The sequence below is a fragment of the Anser brachyrhynchus genome, assembly GCF_964034855.1.
Source record: "Anser brachyrhynchus genome assembly, chromosome: 2".
Taxonomy (NCBI): Eukaryota; Metazoa; Chordata; class Aves; order Anseriformes; family Anatidae; genus Anser; species Anser brachyrhynchus.
The window spans coordinates 6,326,052-6,353,621 of NC_137695.1; the positions used below are offsets into that span (position 1 = coordinate 6,326,052).

The following is a 27,570-nucleotide window of genomic DNA, read 5'->3' on the forward strand; positions in this document are numbered from 1 at the left end:
AACAAAACATGGATTTGGAGGGCAGATTTGGGCACGGAGGGAGAGGTGGTTGCTTTGTGGTGAGGGGCAGGAGATGGGAATGGTGATGAGGGAGTTGGCTTTGGTTGGGGGTCTTCTCTAGCCTGTCTTTCTTTGTTGCTGGATTGTGGATGCTGCTTTTTCCCATCCCACTTTCCAGCCAAATACTGCCTAGCATAGAAAATTAGCTTGCAGTAAAATAAAATGCAAAGCTGAATAATAATCCCAACTCTCACATAAACTGAAGTTTTTCTCCAGAATCTGCCACATTGAATGAGCTGCAGTTATTATTACCTCTAGGACCTGTCCTCCAGAATACACATGCTTGAAAATTGGGCCCAATCCTGATTACGGTTTCACCAGTTTTGATACCTTTGGCTGGGCTTTTCTTTCCTTATTCCGCCTGATGACCCAGGACTACTGGGAGCGCCTGTATCAGCAGGTACCAGCTTTGTGTATTGTTCAGAATGGGTTGTCCAGGTAGCACAATATCCGAAGCAGAAAATGGTTAGGGAGGACAAGAAATCTCAAATAAAAGAAGTAGCTGCGAATCATTAAGCCTGCGTACTCTCTTCTCCCTTCCAGCAAGCTGTGGTCCGTAATTGACTCATTGAGAAGGGATGCTGAAGTGCTTCCCAGCAGTATCCCTATTAACCTGTTGTATTAGGGACTTCAGAAAAAACACTAAAAGATTTCATACTGTCCTTCAAAAATGCAACAGTGCCTCCTCAGTCATCCTCATGGGTTTACAAGTGATGGCATGGAAAGAGGGAGAAAAAGATGTGGAGAAAAGGGGCCAAGGAAGATATATTTAAGCTTCCTAGAGCATTGTGTCTAGAAAGCTGCGTGCTTCTGAAAAATTTAAAGACACATTGAAAGCCTATTTGATATTCAATACAGTATTTTTTATCTCTGGGGTGTTGTGCTTACAGACCCTCAGAGCTTCTGGGAAGGTGTATATACTCTTCTTCATGCTGGTCATCTTTCTGGGCTCATTTTATCTAGTCAACTTGATTCTGGCTGTAGTAACAATGGCATACGAAGACCAGAACAAGGCCACTATTGCTGAAACAGAGGCAAAGGAAAGGAAATTTCGGGAAGCCATGGAATTATTGCAGAAAGAGCAGGAGGTATGTGAATTATTGCAAAAATAAATCTCAACACCCTGTTATTAATCACATAAAGTGTGTATCTCCTTGTATACAGCCACACAGTATACAGATATACAGTCACTTGTGGGAACAGGAGCAAATGTTAAGTTATTGAATGCACTGATTCATAGAGATACAGGAGCACTTCCTTGTTCAGCTGAGTATTTTTCCCATATTGTTCCAACCATGATTTTTTGTTGTGGATAATGATCTTCAAAGTCTGGTGTAAGAAAAGTAATATTTTAAAACTGGAAAATGTAAAATTCCATCAGCTAGCAGCTTCCAAAATAACATGTAGATGCCTTTTTCTTTCTGTTCTATTTAACTGTTGTGGATTGCTGAGCACAGAAATATACAGTAATTCTTTACATCAACTGCAGTAACATCTGAAACAAAGCCTATTGTAGTTGAGTGAAAAAATCATTTGTAACTTAAATAGTTTAGAATTTTCTGGAACAAAATATTGCTGCATTTTGAAAACATTGCCCTAAATTCAGTATGGGAGGGCAAGCTAACCACAGTGTGAATACAGTCTTAAGGATATGCAAAAGCAAGACTGAATTTTAATAGTGCTTGAGCATTTGTTTGGGAAAAAAAGTTATATTGTATAGCTTTATTTTAAAACTGAGTATTTTTATTGTAAGCAATTCTGCCATATGGAGGAATAGGAGCTATAATATGATTATTTTGCCCCTGGCAAGCCCAGTGCATGTGATCATGTAACATACTGCAAATAGTAAATTGTTCAGTGCTCCATATGGTGCAGAAATTCTCTCCTCTTTCTTTTACTGTTATCACATATTGGAAGATTTTTACTGACTTTTGTGAAATACAGATTGTTAAGATGAGATATTATGGAGCACAGAAGTGTTTTCTTGCTGCTTGTATTCTATGTATCTAGCAAAAATGCCATCCATGTTTTTGTTTTAATTTTAGTCATTGGCTGCTAAAGGGATTGATATCCTGTCAATTAGCTCCTTCGAAGCCTCTCCTTTGTCTACCAAAGAAATCAAAGAAAGAAGCAATAGGAAAAAGAGAAATAAGTCCTTGGGGATAGAAGATTATGAAGAACAACAATTTCCCAAGTTACAGCCCACAGACAGTCAACGAAAGTTGGTAATCTATTGTCTGAATCTGGGATCCTTACAGCTTTTCTAATTTTAATACTAAAATAAACTGTTTGAAAGTACAAACCAAATCCTATTACAAATGCTGATCACTCTTTAACCTTTAAAATAAACAACCTTATGGGCTATGGAGGTATCATATGTAAAATTTAATTTGAAAAGGAAATACCATAAGCAAAGGATAAAAGGAAATTACAATAAGAGTTAAAATACATTTTCTATAGCTTCAAAAAAATAGAAAATGTGAACAAAGATCAGAATTTAACTTTCGTTCCATCTTTGTCTGTTAAAAAAAAAATAAAAAAAAAGCTACTACAGCTGGCAAGATTTTATTATCTGCCTTTTAAAACCTAAACAAAATCCTTCCTGAATAATCTAAATTAAATAAGAGTTTTGGACGTGCTATGGTTGATAGAAAATGTTATGAAACTCTAAACTTTTATCGCTTCCCCAAACCTTCTCTACGATATTATGCCATTCTCTTTTTATTTCTCTCTTTGTGCTCTCAGGCTCTCCTTGGCTTGGTGTATGGCCCCAATGCAAATCAGGTGAAACGCAGGCTGAGCCACGGGAGTGTATTCAATTTCCAAATACCTGCCTTAGAAGTCGACTCCAAAGTGGATTTTGGTGATGAGGAGACCCGCAGTGCAGGGGAGAACGAAATCCAGGGGAGGTCACTGTCGGTGCCGCAGGTGGGAAGACGCTGCAGCGTGCAGAGCCAAGCAAGCCATGGCTCCCATCCTGCTACCCCCAGCTGCGGGCAGGGAGGCAAGTGGACCAACACGGATGACTGCAATGGCATGATTTCAGTGATGGGAGGAGGGAATGGCAAGGTGCACGGTCTAGATCCAGCATCTACTGAAGGGGTTCCACTTCCGCCAGTAATGGAAGACCCAGGGAAGGGTGATCTGGTAAGAAAAAGTTGTTGAGTATGTACTTCATATTATGGTTTCTCCATCAGTGGTAGGATTTTTAGGTATGTTTCTAATGCTGGCATTGTAACAAACAGGGAGAGCTTTTTTATTCTATGCCCCACCCAGGGTGATCGTCTTGAGCAATACCTATTTCTCCTACACAGCAACTCTAGCATCATACAGAAGCTTTGCCTATAAGTTTACCAAGTGGGTAGAGATGCTTTTCTACCACTTTACCCCTCATCTCTCTCCTTTTCCATTAGTCCCTGGAATATATTCTGGGCCTGTTTGCCCTCCTACACCTATTTCCAAGATTTGTGTTTGCCTTGTTGCTATTACATGCTTGGGGGATCCATTTACTGTAGCATTATTACTGAAGTGTAGGACCTTCGCTCTGAACACCTATTACATCTTGTAGAACGGTGCATTTATCTGGCTGCTTGTCATCATTCCTATTAACTTTCATAGTTACCCATCATTGCATCCTACTTCATTTTATTCCTGTGGTATCTCCCTAATCGTGTTTACTTCTTTAAGCAGCCAGCTGTAAATGATGAGAGCAGCATGATGCATTTGCATCCTCATCTGTCAGTGGAGTACTTTAATGAGGCATTTCAGAGACAAAGGGCAGCAAGTGCAGTCAGCATAATTACCAGTGTCTTGGAGGGTAAGTGGCTCCTTGTTACGCTTATTTCAATCATAAGGTAATGCTAGGGAAAAAGACCAAAATGTCAATACGTTTCTTAAACATTAACATAGATTTGTAGCTGTGTAGGAATTTCATCATTAATTTGGATATATTTTTTTTAAAGCATTATCACACTGTTTTTATGTACTGGAACACATCCTTTGCCTATCATAAGATCTCATTTCTTAAGACAGACAGAGGAGGGACTTGGAGTGATGGTGGGTGGAAGGAATTTCTCTAGTGGGTGAGGAGCAGGACTGGGACAGTGGCTTCTCCTCCTGACCCTGTGACTACTGTTGTGTCACTGGTAGAGACGTACACATGCAGAATCCCATGTTAGGATTACACAAGCAAAACTAATTGTGGCATTTCCTGGGGTTTGAGTGCTTAACATACCTTTCCATGTGAATTTTTGAGGGTAGTAAGGGTTGTATCACTTACTGTTATTATGCTACTTGAAAGTTTCACTGCAGAACTTTCTGGGGGTTAAAAAAAAATAAATCTGAATTGTCCAGATGTTTTCTGGACCAGGATGAGGAAGAAATTTATGTTTTTGTGTTGGATCTCTATCAACAGTTCTTGGAAAACAAGTGTAGGATTTGGCAGGGGGGTAGCATTTTGGCAGGATGTTCCCTTTTCTTAAATTTCTCTAAATCACTCTTGGGAAAATCTCTGTGGAAACACATCCCATGCAGCCTTGCTTTCAAGTTTAATTCAACAATAATTTGGGCTGTGCTGCAGACATTCAGCTGTGACCTGGGATGGAACCAGGCTTTCCCCCGTAGCTCTAAGTGAATGTGGATTAAACTGAGAATAGGTATCAGAACAGGGAGCAGAGATTGTCTTTGCTGGGATCTGAACACCGGTTCTGCCAGATCCACACAGGGTAAATAAAGAAGCCATCTGGTCAGGAGGAACAGAAAGCAAAAGCTAGATCTGGAGGGGGGTTGAGTCAGGGTGATCACGCTTGAATAAGTAATGTGGGGTGGAATCGGAGACTTGAGCCCAGAGGAGAAGAAATGGCGACTGAACTGGGAGGGGAAATAAGGACATGTACAAAGAAGAAAAGGTTACAAGTCAGATCCAGCTCATAAGACATTTGAAAAATTTTGGCATCCACAGAAACTATTTACTTAACCCTAAATACAAACAGAAAGGGAATGATTAGTGAGGTCCAGTTTGTCAATGAATTTGCACAGAACTTTGACAGGGATAAAAGTGTTTTTGAGCACACATTAATATTCATGTTGAAGGAAGAAAAGCCATGAGGTTTATATTTGACCAAAAGCTTTTAAATGACACTAGCAGAACAGCTTCTATTCCATGTTTTGCTTATAGAAAATTGAGATATATTGCTGCTTGCATCAGCTGGAAAACGATAGGCATGAACTTTCCAACAGAAGTGGCCTAAGGTGAAATTTTGGGCACGGTCTTTTGGGTTTGCCTCACGTGAACATCCACCACTGCTGTTCTCGACTCTTTTAAGAGTCGATGGAGACAGTTGTCGTGTGTGATACAGCCAGTGTCCTAGATGTCTACATAAGGATCAGGTGAAAAGGGCCTTAGCTGCTATATTGCCTATCAAGAGCTCCAAGGATGAGAGGCTGAGATGTGGCCTCTACATCCCAAACATCTGATTTGGGTCAGATGATCCTAGGATGAGTCTGTACCTAAAGCTTGATCCAACAGCTTTTAAAGTAACTTCCCTTCAATTAATTTTGAATCCAATTTTCTCTGAATTTTATCTTTGTGTTTATTTGGTGTAGGTTTTACATGAGCGGTGGAAAGTGCAGGGAAGCTTTGGGTCTCTGTATGGGTTTTCAGGTTCTTTTTTCTTCTCTGGTCTTTTGACTCCTTGAAGTTAGTATTTCACCACCTTCCTCAGCAACGATTTAACTACAATGGGGTTTTCTTTTGTTTTTAGAACTTGAAGAATCCCAACGGAGATGCCCGCCATGCCTGAAAGATTTTGCTTTAAAGTATCTAATTTGGGACTGTTGTCCACTTTGGTTGAGAATCAAGAAAAAAGTAGCTGCTTTCATAAAGGATCCTTTTATTGATCTCACCATCACTCTTTGCATTGTGATGAACACTTTGTTCATGGCACTGGAACACAATAATATGTCAAATAATTTTAAATCAATGCTTAATGTAGGCAACTTGGTAAGCAAATTTTCAACTCTCTGACCTTTTATACCAAGGATTGATTGATGAGTGTTTTCACTTGAGACACAAAAAGTAGCTGTAAAAATGAAAGATTAAGGAACTCTAAATTTCTGATATAGTTGACTCCAAGATTTTATTGATGCCCTTCTAACACACTCCTGAAAGAGCAGAAAACAATCCCCCCATTTTAATAAAAATTCCATTAAAAGATCATAAAAATAGTTGGGTTTTTTTTGGCCTGTCCATGAATGTTTACTATATTTGTGGACACATAGTCTAAAGATAAGATAAATTCATGGCAACTTTTATGCTGATGCTACTATTTCTTGGTCACAGGTCTTTACAGGAATCTTCACTGCAGAAATGATCTTTAAAATCATTGCTCTAGATCCCTATTATTATTTTCAGCAGCCCTGGAATATTTTTGACAGCATAATTGTCACATTGAGTTTAATAGAATTGAGTTTACCCAAACACAAAGGCAAGAAAGAGAGAAGAAAAGGAGGAACCCTGTCAGTTTTACGATCCTTCAGACTGGTAAGCCTTACATTTACTCCATTGTATAAAGCACTATGTTGTGAATACAATAGAGAATACTTCTGTTGTCTGCAGTTAAGATGCACGAAATGATTTATTTTATTTTCTAAGCAGTGGCAATAAGAAACATATTGTCAAACTTGTGATATTAGAGTTGAAGTTTAATGACGTTTATATTTCCTTTCAATATAGTAAGAAGTATTCAGAGAAAAAATATTCCAGAGTAGAGATGTTGCAAAACAGGAGTTGAAAATGAAATACTAGCACAAGTAGTCTTAGGAAAAAGTGTCAGAGTACAAATTTAGAAAGAAAAATACTTCAAAATAGACATGAACTGATGGTAAGGTATTCATATCATGTACTATGAAGAAAAATAGGGAGAGCTTATCATGCCAGTTACTTTAACTCATTCCATCACAACTGAAGCAGAGATTATTCATAGATCATAGAATATCCCAAGCTGGAAGGGACCCACAAGGATCATTGACTCCAATTCCTGGGTCCCCAAAAGACCGCCCAAAAAATCAGACCCTGTGTCTGAGAGTATTGTCGAAATGCTTCTTGAATTCCAGCAGGCTCGGTGCTGTGACCACTGCCCTGGGAAAGTATGGACTGATTTGGGTTGTGTTACAGAAAGAAAGACGCTTTTTATTGTAAAATGGGAACTGGTCTCCTAGCTTTGGTCATTTTTGTTTCATGTAAATTGGATACCATAATCTTCATCAGGGAGATTACATAATCTGTATCAAGTAAGAAACTGCCTGTGTGGGCCAAGACCTTATCAGGGAATTGGATTACCCAGTTCCTTAAGGAGGTTGCCAGTTTATCTCTGTAATGTTGCCCAGATTAAAAAAAAAAAAAATCTATAAATGCTTTTTTTTTTGAAGTGTTAGTGTCACAGTGCCATAAACATTATATTGATGGAGGAGCTCCGAACATTTATAGAATAGTTTTGCAGGCCTGAACAATGCAAAGGTGGGTTATCTTTGCTGATGTCTAACACAACTTTTTATGTTTTTACACAGCTGAGGGTCTTCAAACTGGCAAAGTCCTGGCCAACTTTAAACACTCTTATTAAAATCATTGGTAACTCTCTGGGCGCGCTGAGTAACCTGACCCTTGTCCTGGCAATCATAGTTTTTATTTTTGCTATAGTAGGAGTGCAACTTTTTGGGTCAAACTATAGAGACAACATACTTAAAATAAACAAAAATGGCAAGCCACGCTGGCACATGATGGACTTTTTCCATTCGTTCCTCGTCATTTTCCGAATTCTGTGTGGAGAATGGATTGAAACTATGTGGGACTGCATGGTGGTAGCTGAAAAACCACTGTGCCTTCTTGTCTTTCTGCTGGTCATGGTGATAGGAAATTTAGTGGTGAGTTTTCCAATGTTTTATTCTCTTTATCTCATCAATGGTAGAATCAACTTTACTGACAAAAAGTAGTCCCCCAAACACATGTAGAAGAGTTACCTGTGTCTGCTATAGTCTTTAAAAGCCTCTTCTACCTTTTGGCATTGAGTTGCTATCCATATTTTCATATTTAGTATTTTTTCTGCACATAACATCACTTGACCTTTCCATGTGCAACTTGAAACAGGAAACAACTTTTCTTCTTGGGATTTGGATGTAAAAAATCAGCAAGTATTATGACTTACCTGCATGAATTAACAGAGCTAAATGCTTAAGTCTCTCTGTAAATTAAATTTTTTTTTTTGTGGCTTTTTTTGTTTGTTTGTTTTAAAATTTTATTTTTCTAGGATTCACAAGTGTATTGAATTCTTTATCAGCAAATAGCAGAATCTACACTGCTATCAATAAAATCAGGATTTTCTTTATTCATCTGTATAAATGAATCCTCTGAATGTCTATTTACATGCAAGAGCTACAGCTTATGCCAATCACTTCCATGAACATCCTGCTGTGGATCCATGCTCTTGATCCATGCTCTGCACAGCCTCATAAACCCATGCAGGGGTTTAGGGGGAAAGCTTCCTTCACAGTCCCCTTCAGTCAATTCTTACTGCCCGAATCATAAAAATGTTTTTTTTTAGCTTTGTTTCTCATGTCATTCTTCTTATTATTAATATACCCATCTTCCTTTAATTTAAGAAACTGCTGAAAATAATTAACTTTAGGTAGTGCTTTATAGAAAATATCTGTTCCGTAGCTGAATCCCAAATCCCCAGGTTTAAAGTCCTGCCTCTTTTATGCCTTGATGATTCATTTTGGTGATGAAATGCTGAGTGATATTCTTATAACATAATGTTAACTGTCAAACAATTAAGTACTTATCCTATGCTTCTTGTTTATGTTTTCTTATTATGAAAGATAACAGTGAGATATTGAAGAGTGAAATTTATTCTAACCTAAGGTGAATAACTAAGACAGATGGAGTGAATTGGTCTCTGGAGGTCTAATGTTCTCTGCTGACTGTGGAGGTTCCTGGATGACTCAGGGTGGTGCTATTTGCTCACTTCTGATATGACAAAAATTGAGCAGCATAAGTCTCATCCCAAATAGCATCAGAAGGCTAATTCTGAAAAAAACAAAAAACAAAAAAACAAAAAAAACACATGACAACTAATCAACCAAGCTAACAACCACAACAAAAAAACAAACGCCTGTTTTATTCTCCCATTCCTTAAAAAAAAAAAAAAAAAGAAATGAAAAGAAAAAAAGAAAAAAGGTGTTTGAATTTATTTCTTTTAAAATGTTCTCAAAAACAGGGAGAAAATCTCACTTTGATTTACTCTCAATTCTGATTTTTGCAACAGTGTTGTACATTTAACAGAATTGCTAAGCCTGAATCTGAGTGTACATTTAATTTTAGAAAAGTGTTCACAGAGACCTGATTTAATTGTAGTTTGAAAATGTAATCATTATTAAACCGACTGGCCATGACTGTAGTCTTTGTTACTACTATAACCTTTGAAAAGTTGTTTTGGCCAAATAATTAGGTGCCATTTTAAACAACTTTTGGGGGAAGAGGGACACGAGAATATTAAGCTTTCTGAAAGAGAAATTTACTTAATCAATTGTAATGTGATCAGTCATAGCCATTTCATTTTTGCTTTCTTTCGGTTTGCTCAGTAAGACTGAGCTTTGATAACATCTGTCTTCTTCAACATTACAATTTAGACTTCTTTAATGCTACTCTCCAGGCTTTTTATTTTATCATTATTTCAATGACTTTCAGGTCCTCAACCTTTTCATTGCATTGCTGCTGAATTCCTTCAGTACCGACTGTCTCCAGACAGCAGAAGACGATGGAGAGATGAACAATCTTCGGATTGCCTTTGCTCGGATTAACAAGGGATTTCACTTTGTGAAGAGTGTTACGTGGGACACCTGTTGTGGAAAGCTCAGGCATCTAAAGAAAGCACACAGAAAGAAAAACAAATTGACAGCCCAGAACCCACTTGGTCTGGGAAAAGAAAGAAAAAATTCTAAAGAGAATTACAATAATGAATGGGGTGAAAAAAAATGGGAAAACTGTGCAGGGCTTGAAGATTTTATTACCAATCCCAATGTATTTGTTTGTGTCCCTATTGCTGAGGCAGAGAATACAAGTGATGGTTTTGAAGATGATGATAAACTGAGCACATTTACAGACACAGAATACAGTAAGCAGGTAATACATTTCTTTGTTTATGTTGACATACTAAGGTGCATATATATTGAAGGATGCATGTATGGTGGAAGACTGTCTCTAGCAGAACAGGGTGGCATACACTGATCCATTTCCAATGAGTTACCAGATTTTGAGTTAGAAACAAATAAGAATATTTTGAATGAGGGTAACTTGATCGCTTGGAGCCTTTTAAAATAAATAATTATGGTCCTAAAAGAAAGACCATAAACTTCTGGCTTCACTGCAGGAATTCCTGGTTGACATGCTGTGTTATGCATGGATAATTACAGAATTCATGGGTTGTCCATGGGAAATTGTAGTAATCCTTTGTGTCCTTGGAATTTTGTATGTTAAACGTGAAATAAATAATGCAAACTATTTTGCTATTTTCTGGATGACAAAGCAAAAATACACAAAGCACACTATCATGGATTCATAATATTCAGACTTACAGCCCTGTGCCATTCTTTATCTTTCATCCTCGCTGTCTATATAGTAATATATATATAATATGTAACTATAATATATATATATATAACATATAACTATATAAGTAATATAATATATAACTATATAGTAATTATTAATAACTATATAATTACTATATAGTAATTATTAGAGCAAGGTAGAAGTATTAGGTATGGGCTATCTCCATTGAGGTCATGTTTCTTCCATGATAGCATATACTATCCTATTTTTTTTTTGTTTGTTTGTTTTTCTGATTTTATTTTTCAGTTCTGATTTAACCATATAATATCCCCTTTCTTGTGTTAATGTTTCCTGCCTGAAGTTTCCATCTCAATCCCCATGCGTTCACTTCAATAGTCTCTGGGTCCAGCTTTTGACTACTTCACTGAATTATGAATTATTAATTCCTTAGTTTGCTGCATGGCCATTAGGAAAAAATTCCCCATCTCTATCCTTAGGTAAAATCAGAAACTCAAAAAGATCATATCTTATGACTTTTGACCAGAGAAATCCTCTTTAATTGAAGTGTACATCTTATCTTTCTTTCCCTTCCAATTTACCCACTCCCCCAAAAGAAAAAGAAAACCTTGCTAACCCACAGATTATTTTCAGGAGGAAAATCATCTGAGGCAAAGGGGAGAAAGAGGGAAAAATTCAGGAAGCTGGAGCAAGGGGTCAGGACTTTCCTCTGAAGAATTCAGTGTGCTTTACCTAGGAAAAGATAGGAAGGCTGAACCATCATCACCAGAGCAAAAAGAGGTAACATATGTATAGAGAGATTTTATATGACATTGACTTTCCAATACTGGTCAGGCTTGGCTACATTTCTGCTCAAAGATTTGCTGGAGTGGATTTCAGTGGCGGCAGTGGCACTGAGCTTGCAGTAGCCAGTCTGGCTGGTTAATGATGGAGCCAGAATTCTGTGAATGAAAATGAAACCATGCTGGGTTTCTACAAATTGATTTTAAGAAAAATGTATGTATAGGAAAGATAAAGATTTTAGAAATGGAAAAACTACAAAATAATTTGATTCAAATAAATACTTTATAACATTTTCTGCTGCTTCCCATTTCTTGAAATCGGAGTCCACAAAAAAAAAGGAGGGGGGGGAGGGGAGAAATAAAAGGTTGTGTGTGTCATAAAAGGAGAGAGATATTTCCAAGTAAGAGTAGGAAATTCCAGCAAGTTGCTCTGTGTCCTAAATATCTCAATTTCAAGAAATGTAATACTTGAAATGAGTTGTTCATTATGAAATTGAAGTCAGTAGTTATTCATAAATAAATTAAGATGAATTTTGAATAATGTAAATGTTCAAGAAAATAATGTCTGCTCCAGCAACAGAGAAACATAAAAAATAAAAACAAAAGCACAGAGTAAGTCGTTGGTACCAAACAGATGACTCATCATTCATTTTATATTGTGTGAGGGGACAGAGAAAAGCTTTGGAACTGAAGAATATGCTATATGTTTCCGATTTTTAATTCATAAATACTATCATGGGTGTTCAGTTCCTGACAGAAGGTTATATTTATCTGTTTTTCCTGTTTAATGCATTTTCTTATTTTTCTGGGTTTTACCCGGCTAAAGCTTATCCCTCTTTGAGGTCTATGTGCACTCGTAAGCAAGTTAAAATCTCTTTAATTTATGAGCTTATTAAACAGTTCAAGCTGGTTCATGCATGTAGATACTGTAAGTATATGACTTTGGCTCCTGGTCAAATGCACCTATTGTTACTTCAAAGCTCATATACTTTTAAAGTCACAAAGTCCATTCCGTTACTAACCCTATTTGAAATATTAGCACATACTCAAGTTTTGATTTTGAATTTTATTTGCTCATGGATGAATTTATTCATTTGGAACTGAATGTAGGAAGAATCAACACCTGATCTTATTTTGCTTGGTAGTTTGACAGTGCCAGCTCCTCTGAAGGCAGCACAGTGGATCTGACAAATCCTGAAGAACTTCTGAGGCAGATTCCAGAGTTTGCTGAGGACATGAAGACTCCAGAAAACTGTTTTCCAGAAGGTAAGGCTCTCCTGGTTACATGGCTGGAAAGTGAGAAATATCAAAAATAAACCTGTTTCTCTCGCAATGCTGAGCTGATAGGGTGAGATTAATTTCACTTAATTTTAGTTGTCAACTAATGGCTTAATCATTGTTCTCTCTATTGGATGGAGAGATTGTGGCACCTGAAAAATAAACTCCCTCTCCTTAAAAACCAAGGGGAATGCTTCTAACTGGGACCTGGGCAGTGGCAAAGACCAGACCCCAAAAGTGGAGATAATTATAGTAAGGCAAGGTAAATTCCACCCTACTGGACAGAATCAAAGTCACTTTAGGGGATCAGATCTCAGCTGACAATGGGTACTGGAATAAGGCATTTGGCACACAGATATGTTAATGCCTTGCAACTGGATAGATGTTTCTTCCTTGAGTAGTGATTCATGAAAAATAACAACAACAAAAAAAAGAGTGCAACAAGCAGAGAGAATCTGTTAGGATGAAGGTCAGTTTCTATAGGACAATAACATGGGAACCCCTTATCAAATCTTTGTACAACATCTAGCTGTACAAACTGTCCTTGCAGGTTGCGTTCACTGCTTTTGTGAAATCTTCCCGTACAAAGATGAAACAACAGCGTGTGGTTTTCATAAGAAGAAAAGAAATGGCTCTCAAGATTTTTCTCAATAGCTATCACTACTGACAGCCAGGGTTAATCACTGTCCTTCCAGTATTAGATGGGAGAGAATAAACTTAAAAAAAATAAATTAAAAAGTCAGCTGTGGGTTCATTTGTTGACAGCGCTTCAACTTTCTGCTTTGCTCTTTGCTTGCCCAATCAGCCTGTCTGACCACCGTTTCCATCCATTCATCTAAATTCTCCTTGATTTAATTGTTTTCCATCCTTTCAAGCTTCCTTATATCACAAAATGATCAGGAGGGACTTTTCCAGCCTTGCATATGTGCAGCCTAGCAGCAGCTCCCACTGCACTCTGGCCTTGCTTTCTTCCCTGCTCCCAAAGGCAGAGCCTTCTTCTTGCCACTACCTTCCCACTCAAGCGCTATTTCCTGGGTATTTTATCTGATGAGAATACAGATAAATCAAATCTGGCTGTAATTGTTCCCATCCCCTCATTGACCTGTTCTGCAGAGCTGGCTTTTTTTTTTTTTTTCTTTTTTTTCCTATGCCCTTTTTGGGTCAATGAAACTTCTAATGCACAGTTTTGGGATTGAATCGATAAGTGAAGCACGTAGAAACTATTTGAAGTTAGAGAGGTTTTTGCACCTGAATGCTAAGCACTCCCTGTGTAGTTAAAATATATTATTACTATTATACGCTATACATGATAAATCCTGAGAGATTCACTGTATACGCATTGCAGTTTGCATATTGGTTTAATAAAACTAATGTCAGATTTCTGATATTCGGGATTTTTTTTTTCAAAACTACTTTATAAATGGCATTATTTGTCAATGCAGCTGTTTGAACAAAAGAAATGAAGATTTTTTTTTTTCCCTGCTCCAAAGAAGAACTGTGAAACATCTTGTTTCATACTCTGTAGTCCTAGGCTGGAGTGTGTTTGCTGTGGCAAAACTGTTAAGAGACCTCAGCTGAAAGTGTAGCAAATCTGTACCTAACACAGATTTCTGCACAGAAAGGTCCCTATCTTGAGCAAGTGCCATTCCTTGCCTAATCTCAAATCTCAGATCCACATCACTGGAGAAACTGAGATTATTAAAGGAAATAAAATCTTTTTGTTTGTTTGTTTGTTTTTCCTTCACAATTTATATACTATCATATATATGAGTTATATATTATTATATAATATATATCTGTATAAGATACAAATATGAGATACAGACGTACATGATTTTCATGCTTGGAAATGACAGAAGCACTAACATTTTTCATAATAATGAAAAGATGAGTTATTCTAGAGCACACAGCAATGAAAATTTTGGCTAAAGTGAATCTATCCTTGGCAAAATGAATAAGCATCCAAATCCAGCATTTAACACCTTCCCTTCTGCAAGAAGTATTAAAAATCACAGAAGTAATCTGGTGAGCTTGAAAAGAAATATTTCTTTTTATGGAGCCTATATGCCAGCTAGAAGGTGACATATTCTCACAGGTTATATGATATAAAATACGTCGCTCTATACATTCAAATAGATGAACAGTATTTGAAAGATGATATTATGCTGCAGTACTAAAGATAACTGTACATCTTTGTCTCTTAGCTTTTTTGTTCTGGTGTACCGGAAATAAATAGCAGTTAAGAGGAAAACAAAATTATGTTTCCTTACTTTTTTTTGCATGGCAAAACATGAAAAGCAGCCTAAGGCGGTGTGTTTATGTTGACCCTGGACTTTCCCTTGCCCCAGAAGTTTCCTGAGCAGCCTTTCATCTGCATTCATTTTCATTACGTACATTCATTGCTGTCTCTCACTTTCAGGTTGTGTTCGATACTTTCGTTGTTATAAGGGTAGTGCCCTAAACTTTGGAGGACAAACATGGTGGAATCTGAGAAAAACCTGCTACCAAATTGTTGAACATTCCTGGTTTGAATCCTTTATCATATTCATGATTCTTCTGAGCAGTGGAGCCTTGGTTCGTGTAGCACAATTTCATGTATTTCTTTAGGAGCATTTTTAGCTTTAATTGCACCCAGACAAGTTGCTTTCAGCAGAAAACATGGGGTATATCTTTGAACTCATCAGGAGAGAAAGGAAGAGGTTTCTCAGAGCAGTCATTTATTCGCTATTGTAGTAATTGCAAATTTATTATTCATACTATTACAAATTAGAGAGAGAGCAATGCTAAAAATATGCAGCTCTCAGAAGCTGTTCCCATTCTGGTTGTATACTGGATTTTTCTGGCTTTTGCAGTTGTGAAATATAAAGTTTTTTATATATCATTAAAATAAGTAAATGACATTTAGTACTTTAGTTCTCCTGAAAGCATAAAGTTCTTGAAATTAATTTCTAAAAATATACTTTCTTCCTAGGATCCCAGTGTGCATGTTCTGTATGTGTCCACAGAGGTGTACAATATAGAGAAAAAAGAAAGAGAAGGGACAGGAAGAATTACAAGCTTATCAGACATGCTTCTGAGTAAAAGATGGGGTTCATATCTGCATAAGTTAAATATTGAATGATGAAGGGGTCTTATTGATTGTAGACTTTCATTTTCTAAAGCTTGTCTCTGACTTTTAAATTTTATTTGTATATTTTGATTTCAGGCATTTGAAGACATCCATATAAATGAGAGAAAACACATTAAAGCTATGTTGTCATTTCTTGACAAAATGTTCACTTTCATCTTTGTTCTGGAGATGCTCCTGAAATGGGTGGCTTATGGCTTCAAGAAGTATTTCACCAATGCCTGGTGCTGGCTTGACTTTCTTATAGTAGATGTGAGTTCTGCCGTCAGCATTTCTACGCAGGTCCTGATGCAGGACTTAGCAGCAGAATCACTGATTTTTTTCTGGATGTGAAATTAAGAATGATGCTTTCACCTCGAGTAGTGATGGCTTCAGGATATTGCACTCTGGGCACTGATTTTTTTTTTTTTTAAGGAATAAAAAAAGCAGACACCAAAGGTTGCTAATACTTTATTTTATCTCTCCATTCAGGTCTCTTTAATAAATCTCTTAGGTAGCTCATTGGATGCTGTGAAATCTCTTAGGACTCTCCGAGCTCTGAGACCCTTAAGAGCATTGTCAAGATTTGAGGGGATGAGGGTAAGACTGAATACAAATTAATGCCTGACAGCACTAATAAGCATGTAATGGAATCATAACACTGCATTTATGAGGTTCATATGTCTGCACCAAGTTAAGTTTAGGGTTTATAAAAATGAGTTTTTAAAGGGCACCTTTTCTGTGCTCCTCTATACCTGGCTGCTCCTTACAGATTTTGTTCAAGTGATCAATCCCAAATGCTGTTGAAACTAAAATGAGGCTAGGCAGAACTTTGTTTCTTTGCCACTTAGTCATTCCCGTCTTCCTGAGACAACCCAAAATAAAAGAGAATAAGAACTGTGAGCACAGTTTTCGTTCTTAAATGGTCACGGAAAGCTAATTTAGAGGAAAGAATCCTTTCCATTCTGCAAGTTTTTATTGGACTGATTTACAGAAGATTTAGACTGTTAAAACATACTCTGCCCAAATTATTGTTCCAAATATAATTATTCGTACAAAAAGTGAGAGTGTTTGTCTTTAGAATATTTGCTGCCTTCTTCCGTCAAAGGAGCAGCTGGAACAATGTGAAGCTGTTGGATGTGACTTTGATTAGAAACCTAACCTTGCACAAATGCAGAGAAAGTCTCCCTCAGTCATATGCAAAACTTTTGCACGCCGTAATGTGAAACAGCAGTGATAACCACTGCTGTGTTTGGGCAGGAGTTTGGTCTATGCAATATACTCTGGTCTGTGACCGCCGATGATGTATGTGCTTGTGGTATCACTATCACACATTTACATGGGAATGCAGCCTCAACGCAGCTGAGATATAGATTGCCTTTGGACATCTTTTGGAAGTGAAATGGAAAGCTCGCCAATTGCAATATTGTCAAGAAATTGATGCATTCTGGTAATTTAGCACCAAAATTTCCATGTCTGAAGTAAATTTTGAACCAGGTATCATCATACTTTCTGTCATGCTATGCAGAATGCTTGTGACACAGTTTCCAAAAAGCTTCAGAATGCTTTTTCATTTTTCTGTTTCTTCATCAAGTTCTTTGCTACCTGACTAAGTTCACTGCTTGTGAAAACTCAGATGCATGGTCATTGTTTCCTTACACTGCTCTGTTTTATGAAGCAATTCGTTATGTCTTGGTATGAACTTAAAACTTACATGGACATCTTCTGTGTTCCTACAGCACCTACCACAACTCAGGTCCTTAGCTCATGGTTATGGACCCCAAATACAGTGGTAACCCACTAAAAAGGGTAGATCTAACAAAATAATAGTGGAGAGTTTTACTGGTCCTTGTAAACAAACTACCTTCCACAGTCTTAATAATACAGTCCTTTGCATTCCTGCTTATGGGAGAATCCTTCATAAATCTTATGTTATAAAAGTTAAAAACAAAACACACCAAAAACAAAGAAAAGTCATCAAAAGAGGATGGACTCACATTGTAGTATACATATTTGGTGGTGGCTTGCAGCAAACCAAATCATTTCAACTCTTCCATTGAGGCCTAAGAGATACTATGCAGCTGTGAGTCTGTTCAAGGTACCCATGTCATCTACAAACAGTATTTACATGGAAAATGTTAGATTTCTGGTTGCTGAGATTACTAATTGACTGCTCGTTTTTTCACATCTTTGTTTAACTACATGTATTCTTGCTCTGCCATTTCATCCAAGGTGGTGGTCAATGCCCTCGTGGGAGCCATCCCTTCCATCATGAATGTTCTGCTTGTCTGCCTCATCTTCTGGCTCATCTTTAGCATCATGGGGGTGAACCTGTTTGCTGGGAAGTTTGGGAAATGTGTCAATATGACAGAAGAAAATTCAGTATTGAATACTTCAATCAATGACTTATCAGACTGCAGAATGTATAATAACACAGGAAAAATATTCTGGGTCAATGTTAAAGTCAACTTCGATAATGTTGGCTCTGGCTACCTGGCTCTTCTTCAGGTGGTAAGTGCTGCTTACCTTCACTTGCCAATGCCATGTCAGATGAACTTAACCTCCTGCCAACTCCTAACTCATCTCGGTGGATGATGGAAAGGAGAGATCTAACACAGCCTGCTCTTCCCTCATAGCTGGCTGTTCAAAGACCGGTGCTGTTAGCACATGCAAATGGAAAAAGGGGAGGTATTGTTATATATGGACAAACTGGACCCCACCTTTTTTAGGTGATAAAGTGTAAAAGTGCTTTTCTAGGTGATAAAGTAAGCATGAGATGGATGAGTACAGTTCCAGCCTCCAGTTTAACCTTGGAAAATAAAGCAGGTCTGTGAGCCTGAGAGCTGGAGTCGACTTCAGAAGAAAGTCTGGGGTGAATACTGACTTAATCTGCCTCAGTACAGATTTGCTCAGCCATGAGGGTTGTCAGGCCTTTAGTAAACTATGGTAGTGAAGGTTTGCCCTGACAGGATCATAAAACAGCATGGTCTGTTCCATCCTGACAAGCTTTCTGATCCTGTATGGGCTGAGGATGTCACATATAGCAGTGGCAAGTTTCCCTGAAGTCAGTTTGGTGTTATATGTTTATGACAGCAGCAGAGTCTCTTTCCCCAGTTGGTGTCATTTGGATATTGAAAATGGTATGAAGACTTTTACCCTAAAAGTTCAACACATTTGCTCTTATCTCTCATTCTAGGCAACATTTAAAGGTTGGATGGACATCATGTATGCGGCAGTAGATTCACGAGAGGTCAGTTGCCACTTACAAACTTCATTTTCTGTTAAGCACCTCTATGTGTTTCTGCAACAGCATGGTGATTTTACACTTTGAGGCCTGCTGTTTGTCTGTGCTAAAGCTTTCCAGTAATTCCTTTTATCAGCTGATGTAAACATTTTATCTGTGAATGACTCATAGTAGCTTAGTGCTAATTTGTTATAATGGGAAGAGGGATTCAACTCCAGATTCACACACCTAAATGCAGTTATCTATAATGTAAGGTCTCCATGTGAGTTTACCTCCAAGTCCCCCCTGAGCTTAATGGAGATCTACTCAGTGTGCTCAGAGAGATCTAGGGAGCCTTTCAGCTCACTGGCTCTCTGTACTGGTCAGCTGAGCACCTCTTTAGACTGCGCTGACCCTGCTGATAACTGGATGTCTGTCAGTCATCACTCACATGGAGGCACCTAATTTTCACATCACCCGTCATGAAACTCGAGCTTGGAGTAAACTTGAATATTCTACAGTGACATGGTTTAAAATATAAAACCAAATTTCATCAAGAATCATGCTGTTGTGGATAAGCAATCGTTTAATATACATTGTCAGGCATCACCACTAGTACCATTTTGTCTACTGTTTATGTTGCCAGTAACATTTGCTGTCTTGTCAGAAGTATCATCCAATGTTGTACAGAGCAAGGTGGTAAGTCATTGGAGGCAAAGAATTTGAAATCAAGAGGCTCTCTCAATTTGATCATGAATTTATAGGAATCAAATAATTTTAGAAGTAACCATATATAATATTTTTGTGTGTGTGTTTTGATCAGAAAAACTGTTTTCCTTGTTTTGGCTTTATTTTTATCCATAATAGCCATAAAAGGGGTTTTTGTTTGTTTGTTTGTTTGTTTTGCTAAGAAATAAAAACCACATTTAAACCACATTAAACCAAGAAATAAAACCGAACATTTTTAATGCCAAGAGCCTAGAATTCTAAATGATTTACCTGATTTTTCAAGTACTAAGCATTTTACAGCTCCCGTTCTTATTGCAAGAAGGTGAACTAATGCCTCTGAAATGTTTGCAAAAATAATGTCAAGCATGTCCAATTCAGCAACTGTTTCTGTTGACTTTAGTGGGGCCTTAATCAAGTGCAAATGGTAAGATTGTAAGTCATGTTTGAAAAGGAAAAAAAAAAATTAGCTTTTGTGTGAAAAGAAATGTAAAACAAAACTAACCTTATTCACCATTAATCAAAGAATATGATTTGTTCTAAAAGTTTTAAATGCAAATACATTCACTATCAGAAAGAATTAAATTATCCTTGTCTGCAATGATCTAGCTGGAAACTATATAAACAAACATTGTGAAAGAAATCAAATTAACAAACTCTTATAGTATTAACTCTTTGTGGTACCATTATTTTAAGCCATATTTTCTTGTTAATTTTCTCTCAAGCGTTGCTCTTGGCATATAATTTCATAAGGACTGTTTTTAGTTTCAAAAAGGCTAGTAGTCAACATGAGCAAAAATATCCCATTATTTTCTACAAAGTCCTAGAATTTTGCAGCATCTAATAATCACAGTATAAATGTTACTTTCTTCCATTATTCATGCCCTTTCCAACAGTATCATATATATACAATATTTCACAGTACACAGTATTGATAGTTTTAAGCTATATTACTTTTGTTAGAACTAGCATTAAAAGTGTAAACTTTAGTTCCTCCTGGAACCAATTTGTGAGAGGATCTGCAGAATGAAGATTATTCTCAATTAGACCTATGTTGTTATTGGTCATGTTTCTTGTCGCTTTTCATTCCTGCAGAAAAATGAACAGCCACAAATGGAGCACAGTTTATTTATGTATCTCTACTTTGTGAACTTCATCATCTTTGGATCTTTCTTTACCCTGAATCTCTTTGTTGGTGTTATTATTGACAATTTCAACCAACAAAAGAAAAAGATAAGTATATTGGTTGTGCTCCCGGGCACCTACTATATCTCCAGCAGTTCTGCTTTTAGAGAACAAGGTCATAATAGCTCTACATAATACCTATAACTTTTGTTTGCATTTACTAGAACATTAGTCATGAAGTTAGCAGAAGTAGCACACAGGGTGAGGTTCTTCCTTTTTTCTTTTCCCCTAGAGCCTGAACACCCATCTCATTCCCAACATTTCAAAGGCAATGACATCTGCTCTTCAGCCACTTAAAATACGGCTCCTTGTCTTGGCACTCAGACGTTTTTCTAAGAAAGTAGTCTGGGACAGATGCTCTAATAAGTATTTTGGATGTTCAATAACAACAGGGTGTGGGAATCCAGGGAAACAGTTGTTACCACGCAGGTTTTCAGTAACTTTCTTTTCTTGTTTTCTGAGCTACTTAGGCTTCACCCCAGAACTTCTGATCTGTGAATGTAATGTTTATGCCACTCTGCTTTTTTTTTTTTTTTTTCCGATTCAGTTACAAATCATGAAGAGAAATAGTACCAGCAAGATGTGAAAAAGAAATGTTAGTTTTCAGTAATATGGACATCATAACTACAATAGTGCTGCTTTCTCACCAAGTAACACTGACATTTCTTTATATACTTAGGTGGGGAAGATATCTTTATGACAGAAGAACAGAAAAAATATTACAATGCAATGAAAAAGTTGGGATCCAAGAAACCTCAAAAACCCATTCCAAGACCACTGGTAAGAATGTCTGAATTCCCCAAAAGGAAAACTCATTGTGAAATTAATTTAATTCAGTTAAAAGTGCATATTTTATATATTGAATATAAATTTTATATACAGTCTTTACATTGATATTCAGACAGTACTTTAAAACAAAGTCTGTACCAAAAGGTTGTACTGAAATATTTTAGAAGTTAAATATTTATTAAGTTCTCCGCATAAATATCATTGAGTTTTATATTCAGTTTGGAACTGATTAAACTTCAGGATGGGAAGGAGTTTTCAGCCTTTCTTAAATTTCTCTATCTTTATCATAGTTAAGAGACTTAGCAATATAAAAACTGGTGCTATTTAGAAATCATGTACAGATGAGTACTCCCTACTTTCATAACTGATGCCGGGTGTATTTGTTTTCCTCTAGAATAGATACCAAGGGTTCCTTTTTGACATTGTAACACGTCAAGCCTTTGATGTCATCATCATGATTCTCATCTGCCTTAATATGATCACTATGATGGTGGAAACCTATGACCAAAGTGAAATGAAGACTAACATTCTTATCAAGATCAATATACTCTTCGTTGCAATCTTTACTGCAGAATGCGTAGTGAAATTGGTGGCTCTGAGGCAGTACTATTTCTCGAATGCCTGGAACATATTTGATATAGTTGTTGTGATCATGTCACTTCTTGGTGAGTAAAACTGGATTGGCAAATTCCCTACTAAATTAATCATGATTCTTTTCAGAAAAAAATACTTAAAATGTATCAACTGCAAATGGATATTGAAATAGAAATCAGAATATTGTAAAGTGTTGAGTAAAAAGAACTGCATGGTCGTAAAAAAAACCACCATAATTACATTCAAATAACATGAAATTATATATTTTTAATTCCTACTATTTTCTTGGATTTTTTTTTAAATGAAGGCTCTGTTATATAAAATCTTTCACGATGGTTCTTTAGGTTGTTTCTCAGTATGAGAAACAGAATTAGCATACTAGTACTCTATTACGTGATGATTTGCATTGTTAGTTTTAGTGCCAACTACGAAATCTTTGGTCAGTTAAAAAATGCTTCTTTTTGCTACCTGTGTTTTAACAGAGAATGGAAATATATAGAGAATATGAAGATCGGAGTTAGATTATAGACTCTGGAATTCAGTTTCCAGAAACTGAGGCATAGATGACTGAAATTAAGGGCTCAAACTGTGTAACAGGATAGAAGAGAACAACCCAAATGTAATAGCTTTAATTAGAAGGGATTGCAATGGAAGAATAGTGTAAAGATCTCTTCTGCCAATTTAACTATTCCAAGGCTCAGTACTGCCAAAATAGCAGAAGGCATTTCAGGGAAGAAAAATATTTAGTTTCATTATCATGAGTTATGTTTTTGTGGCAGTAAGAATATAGCTCTTCCTTAGAAAATGAAGTTTCTGGAATGGAAATTCTGAAAAATGTATCCAAAATATTTAAACCTAGAAGAGCCAGCCTCTGCTTCTAGAGCTACTAGGTCTGTCAGGTTTCATGAAAACTAATGACAAAATAACATCCATCTATGTCCCTGAATGAACTACATGCCAGTGTTAAGCACTACTTCGATGCTCCTCACTGGTTTTGCTTGTGTGTATCTTGGCTATGTTTTCTAAATGATAGCCATGACATTGTATATATTGTTTTCTTAGTTTAGCTATCTAGAATCATGGAATCATTTTGGCTGGAAAAGACCCATGAGATCATCAAGTCCAACCATCACATAACACTGCCATGTCCACTACGAAGCCATGTCCCTAAGCACCACATCCAAAGGTCTCTTAAATACCACCAGGGATGGTAACTCCACCACCTCCCTGGGCAGCCTGTTCCAATGCCTAACCACTCTTTCTGTAAAGAAATTCTTCATGGCGTGTAATCTAAAACTCCCTTGGTGCCACTTCAGGCCATTTCTTCATGTTTTGTCACTTGTCACCTGACAAAAGAGACTGACACCCACCCTTTCTATAGTTTCAGTATTTGATATCCAAATCAGAAAGTAAATGCATAACCTGCACCTGCTGAAGAATTCATGCAACCAGTGTCAAAGAAAACCATCAATCAACAAGTGTTGACAGATACGGATTTTTAAAGTTGTACATAGAGAAGTGCCTGCCATTCTTAGTGCAACAGATGCTGTCTTCTCATGGCTGAAAAATGTAGCTCATAATGCTTGATTTCTACAGCTGTTTTTTTCAGCTCTAACTGCTATTAATGGTTGTTATGCTATGCTGTTAGCACACACATCATGTATTTTCCACCTGCATAGATATTATCATTTCATCCTATAACTAGTTAAGCAAAAATGTGATATTCTAACCAGTTATTATCCTTTCTATTTTAGCTTTACTGCTTTCTGGCATTGGTAAAGCACTTGAACATTTCTTACCACCTACACTCTTCAGGGTTATTCGCTTGGCTCGGATTGGACGAATACTGAGACTCATACGGGCTGCCAAAGGAATTCGAACTCTGCTCTTCGCCTTAATGATGTCCTTACCTGCTCTATTTAACATTGGCCTCTTGCTTTTTCTAGTCATGTTCATTTATGCTATTTTTGGCGTGGCTAACTTTGCTTACGTGAAGATGGAAGATGGCATTGATGACATGTTCAATTTCCAAACTTTTGCTAACAGCATGCTGTGTCTCTTCCAAATCACAACATCGGCTGGCTGGGATGGTCTTCTCAGTCCTCTTTTAAACACCGGGCCACCGTTTTGTGATCCAAATGTGAGAGGTAGAGTAGGTGAATGTGGTAAACCTGCCATAGGAATTATTTATTTTGTGAGTTACATCATTATATCATTTCTCATTGTTGTAAACATGTATATAGCTGTTATTTTGGAGAACTTCAATGCTGCTACTGAGGAAAGTACAGAGCCTTTAGGGGAAGATGACTTTGACATCTTTTATGAAATCTGGGAGAAATTTGACCCTGAAGCAACTCAGTTCATAACTTTCTCTGCACTTTCAGACTTTGCAGATGCTCTGGCTGAACCTTTACGTGTACCGAAACCAAACAAAATTGAACTCATAGCAATGGACCTGCCTATGGTCAGTGGAGACAGGATTCACTGCTTGGATATCTTGTTTGCTTTTACCAAAAGAGTGTTAGGAGATTCTGGGGAGATGGATACACTAAAAGTACAAATGGAGGAGAAGTTCATGTCTGTTAATCCATCCAAAAAATCCTATGAGCCAATCTCTACTACACTCAGACACAGACAAGAGGAAGCTTCTGCCACTGTCATCCAGCGTGCCTACAGGAGTCATTTGCTCCAGCGCTCCATAAAGCATGCTTCTTACCTGTACCATCACAGAACTTACAGTGGTGACACTCTTGGAGATGCTGCTCCAGAAAAAGAAGGACTTATTGCATCTATGATGAGTGAAAACTATGGCAGGAATCTTGAAAAGTCTGAAACTTCTTCCTCAACATCCTTTCCTCCATCATACGACAGTGTCACAAGAGCCAGTAGTGGCAATCTGATGATTGAGAATGAACTTACAGGTCAGCAACAATCCCCAGACATTAAATAGGTCATCAGCGACAATGTTATGAAGAACTATTCACAGAAGCAGATATTGTAAATGCACATCAGCTGAGGCAGCCTTTCCCACTAAACTTGAACTGACAAAGATGATCATGATAAATTAGCCATGGTTAAGTATGCTAGCAGCAAAGTTGTAGCCTTTGATTTTGCTATTTTCAACTTTGTACTGTATTTACATATGCAGAAAAAAATGCTTTGAAAAGCATCTCCCACAGTGGTGTGTTCACAGCAGTGGCAGATAATGTCACGTCTGACATCACACCTGCTGTCTTTTAGGGACCTGTCCCAAGGGGCAGAGAGATGCTCGAGCAGCAAAAGATCTACCAGAGAACAGGAAAAGAATATCTTTGTTCATATAAATTACATAAGGAAGAGGAGCTAAAACTTATCCTTAATCTACCCCCCTATTCGATACTTTCATTACAGATCTGTTAAGTAAAAGGCTGTTTATTTTTTAATGTTTGGGGACTGATGTACCATGAACATAGCCACTACATGATCCACAGATACACCGCAGTGTAGTGGACTTCTTCCAATGTGATCAGTCTACAGAATGTCATGGCATGTATGCTATTGTAGTTGTGTCACTGCAGCTTAATGAAATAATAAATACAATTCTTAATATTCCGGAAGTTGTACTGAACTGAGTTAAACCTTTTTTTACATTTTATCCAGGATGACTGTTTTTTTAATATTTTCTTCTGGAAGCAAGGCAGAGGCAGCCATGCTGTGTGTCTTCCTATCAGTCACTCCCTAATTACATTTGTGACATGCTTTCCTCAAACTTGACAGGATGGTTAAATGTCATGCTAAAGCTCTTTCTTGTCAATGAGGTAGAGAAGAGAAGCACAAATAAGCATTTCCACAGAAGGGAAGTTGACAGCATCACCTCAACCACCCCCTTAGGCAGAGACGCAGATGGGGAGTGCCCTGTGGGCACCAGCTGAGCTGCCCTTGGTCATGGTGGTGAGCATCATCCAAGGCCATGGTGTGAAGCCTTCACCTGAGGAAGATGTGTTGTGTTGGTGGTAGGAGCCTCTCCCCCTTCTGCTATTGCTTCTTTGATGGAAGGGACAGTTTCCTTACCCCTGCACAGGTTAGAAGAAACCAGAATACAAGTAATGTGGACATTTAGGAAATCCGGGTTGAAGCATTTGAGTCTGGGGTTAACATGAGACTATGGATATAATCATAAATATTTCTCGTGAAACTGTGTGCACATGGTCTCTCATGATCTTCACCACATTTTCCTTACAGAGGTCTTTGTCCTTCTTCATTTCCTTACTAGCCTGGGTTTCTCAGAAAAGCTTATGTCCAAACAATACGCGGTCTTTTGTCCCTTGCACATGTACTTTGTAGATACTTTTAGCTGATGTACTTTGCTGTCTCATGACTGTCGTGTTATCCTTTGTCATGCACTAGGCATAGCCGTAAATTACCCTTGACATTTTAATTTATTTAAATTTCAGACACGTTATATGCAAGTCAGTAGAGGAAGGTTTTTGTTTCTCTTTGTCACATAGTTGTAGTCATGCAGTCACTGTTGGGTTTGTCAGGTTCTGGCAAGATTCAGGTGAGCTTTTCTCCAGCCAGAGAAGAAACTGGGTTTTGCAACTGAGTGGGACCTGCTGTACACTCCACTTATGACACGTAGCAAGTTGCTCACTCTCTTCAACACCCCTTCTCTAAATGGTAACATTATGTTCTGTGCTGTGTTGCCTTCCTTTTCTACGTTTTTCACCTCTTCAGATTGTGGGCTCTTTGGACACAAATTCTCTTTTACTATAAATACTTAATAATGAGATTCTGTTTCAAGTTAAGACTGTCTGAAAACTGCTTGCAAATAAATATTTATACCTTTTAATTTTCATATTCTCTGTGGTATTCTTTTAGCTTCTCCTAGCTACTCCTGACATCGTAACACCTTTAAAAGTTTTGACTAATGGTCCCTCAAATTTGAAGATAAGTGCACTGTGAATCTGCTTTATACCAGAAAAGTCAACAGCTCTGTGCGATTAATACAAAGGGAACTCTTTTCCTTCACACTTAAAATTAAAATAAACAAGTAAAAAGTGATTAATAAAATTAAATGCAGAAGAACTGCACCTATCTGTAGTGGGCTTGATCTCACTACCCAAAGGACAAACTTTTTTAACAGGAAATAAAAGTAATGGAAACGCTTGGAATGGAATTGAATACTTGCACCCCAGTCAGAAGAGTTAGAGAAAAAAAAAAAAAG

At 37.4% G+C, this 27,570-nt stretch overlaps 1 protein-coding gene across 8 annotated transcripts in view; it reads left to right on the forward strand.

Moving 5' to 3' along the window:
• LOC308189259 (sodium channel protein type 5 subunit alpha-like) overlaps positions 1–27,227 on the forward strand; it is a 28,360-nt gene extending 1,133 nt beyond the window's left edge. For 4 of the 8 annotated variants that reach the window (XM_080579068.1, XM_080579072.1, XM_080579070.1 and 1 more), the window contains 20 exons: positions 319–460; positions 951–1,148; positions 2,106–2,285; positions 2,806–3,207; positions 3,748–3,877; positions 5,823–6,061; positions 6,401–6,601; positions 7,627–7,980; positions 9,803–10,237; positions 11,318–11,464; positions 12,612–12,732; positions 15,164–15,318; positions 15,950–16,123; positions 16,343–16,450; positions 18,083–18,361; positions 19,047–19,100; positions 20,895–21,036; positions 21,664–21,764; positions 22,168–22,438; positions 24,122–27,227. In XM_080579068.1, the coding sequence (XP_080435194.1) occupies positions 319–460; positions 951–1,148; positions 2,106–2,285; positions 2,806–3,207; positions 3,748–3,877; positions 5,823–6,061; positions 6,401–6,601; positions 7,627–7,980; positions 9,803–10,237; positions 11,318–11,464; positions 12,612–12,732; positions 15,164–15,318; positions 15,950–16,123; positions 16,343–16,450; positions 18,083–18,361; positions 19,047–19,100; positions 20,895–21,036; positions 21,664–21,764; positions 22,168–22,438; positions 24,122–25,317 (5,029 nt within the window). In that variant the 3' untranslated portion in view covers positions 25,318–27,227. Of the gene's footprint in view, positions 1–39; positions 461–950; positions 1,149–2,105; positions 2,286–2,805; positions 3,208–3,747; positions 3,878–5,822; positions 6,062–6,400; positions 6,602–7,626; positions 7,981–9,802; positions 10,238–11,317; positions 11,465–12,611; positions 12,733–15,163; positions 15,319–15,949; positions 16,124–16,342; positions 16,451–18,082; positions 18,362–19,046; positions 19,101–20,894; positions 21,037–21,663; positions 21,765–22,167; positions 22,439–24,121 lie in introns of those variants that run through there. The other 4 variants (XM_080579075.1, XM_080579069.1, XM_080579074.1 and 1 more) reach the window with 4 other exon arrangements.
• Positions 27,228–27,570: the final 343 nt, after the last annotated feature.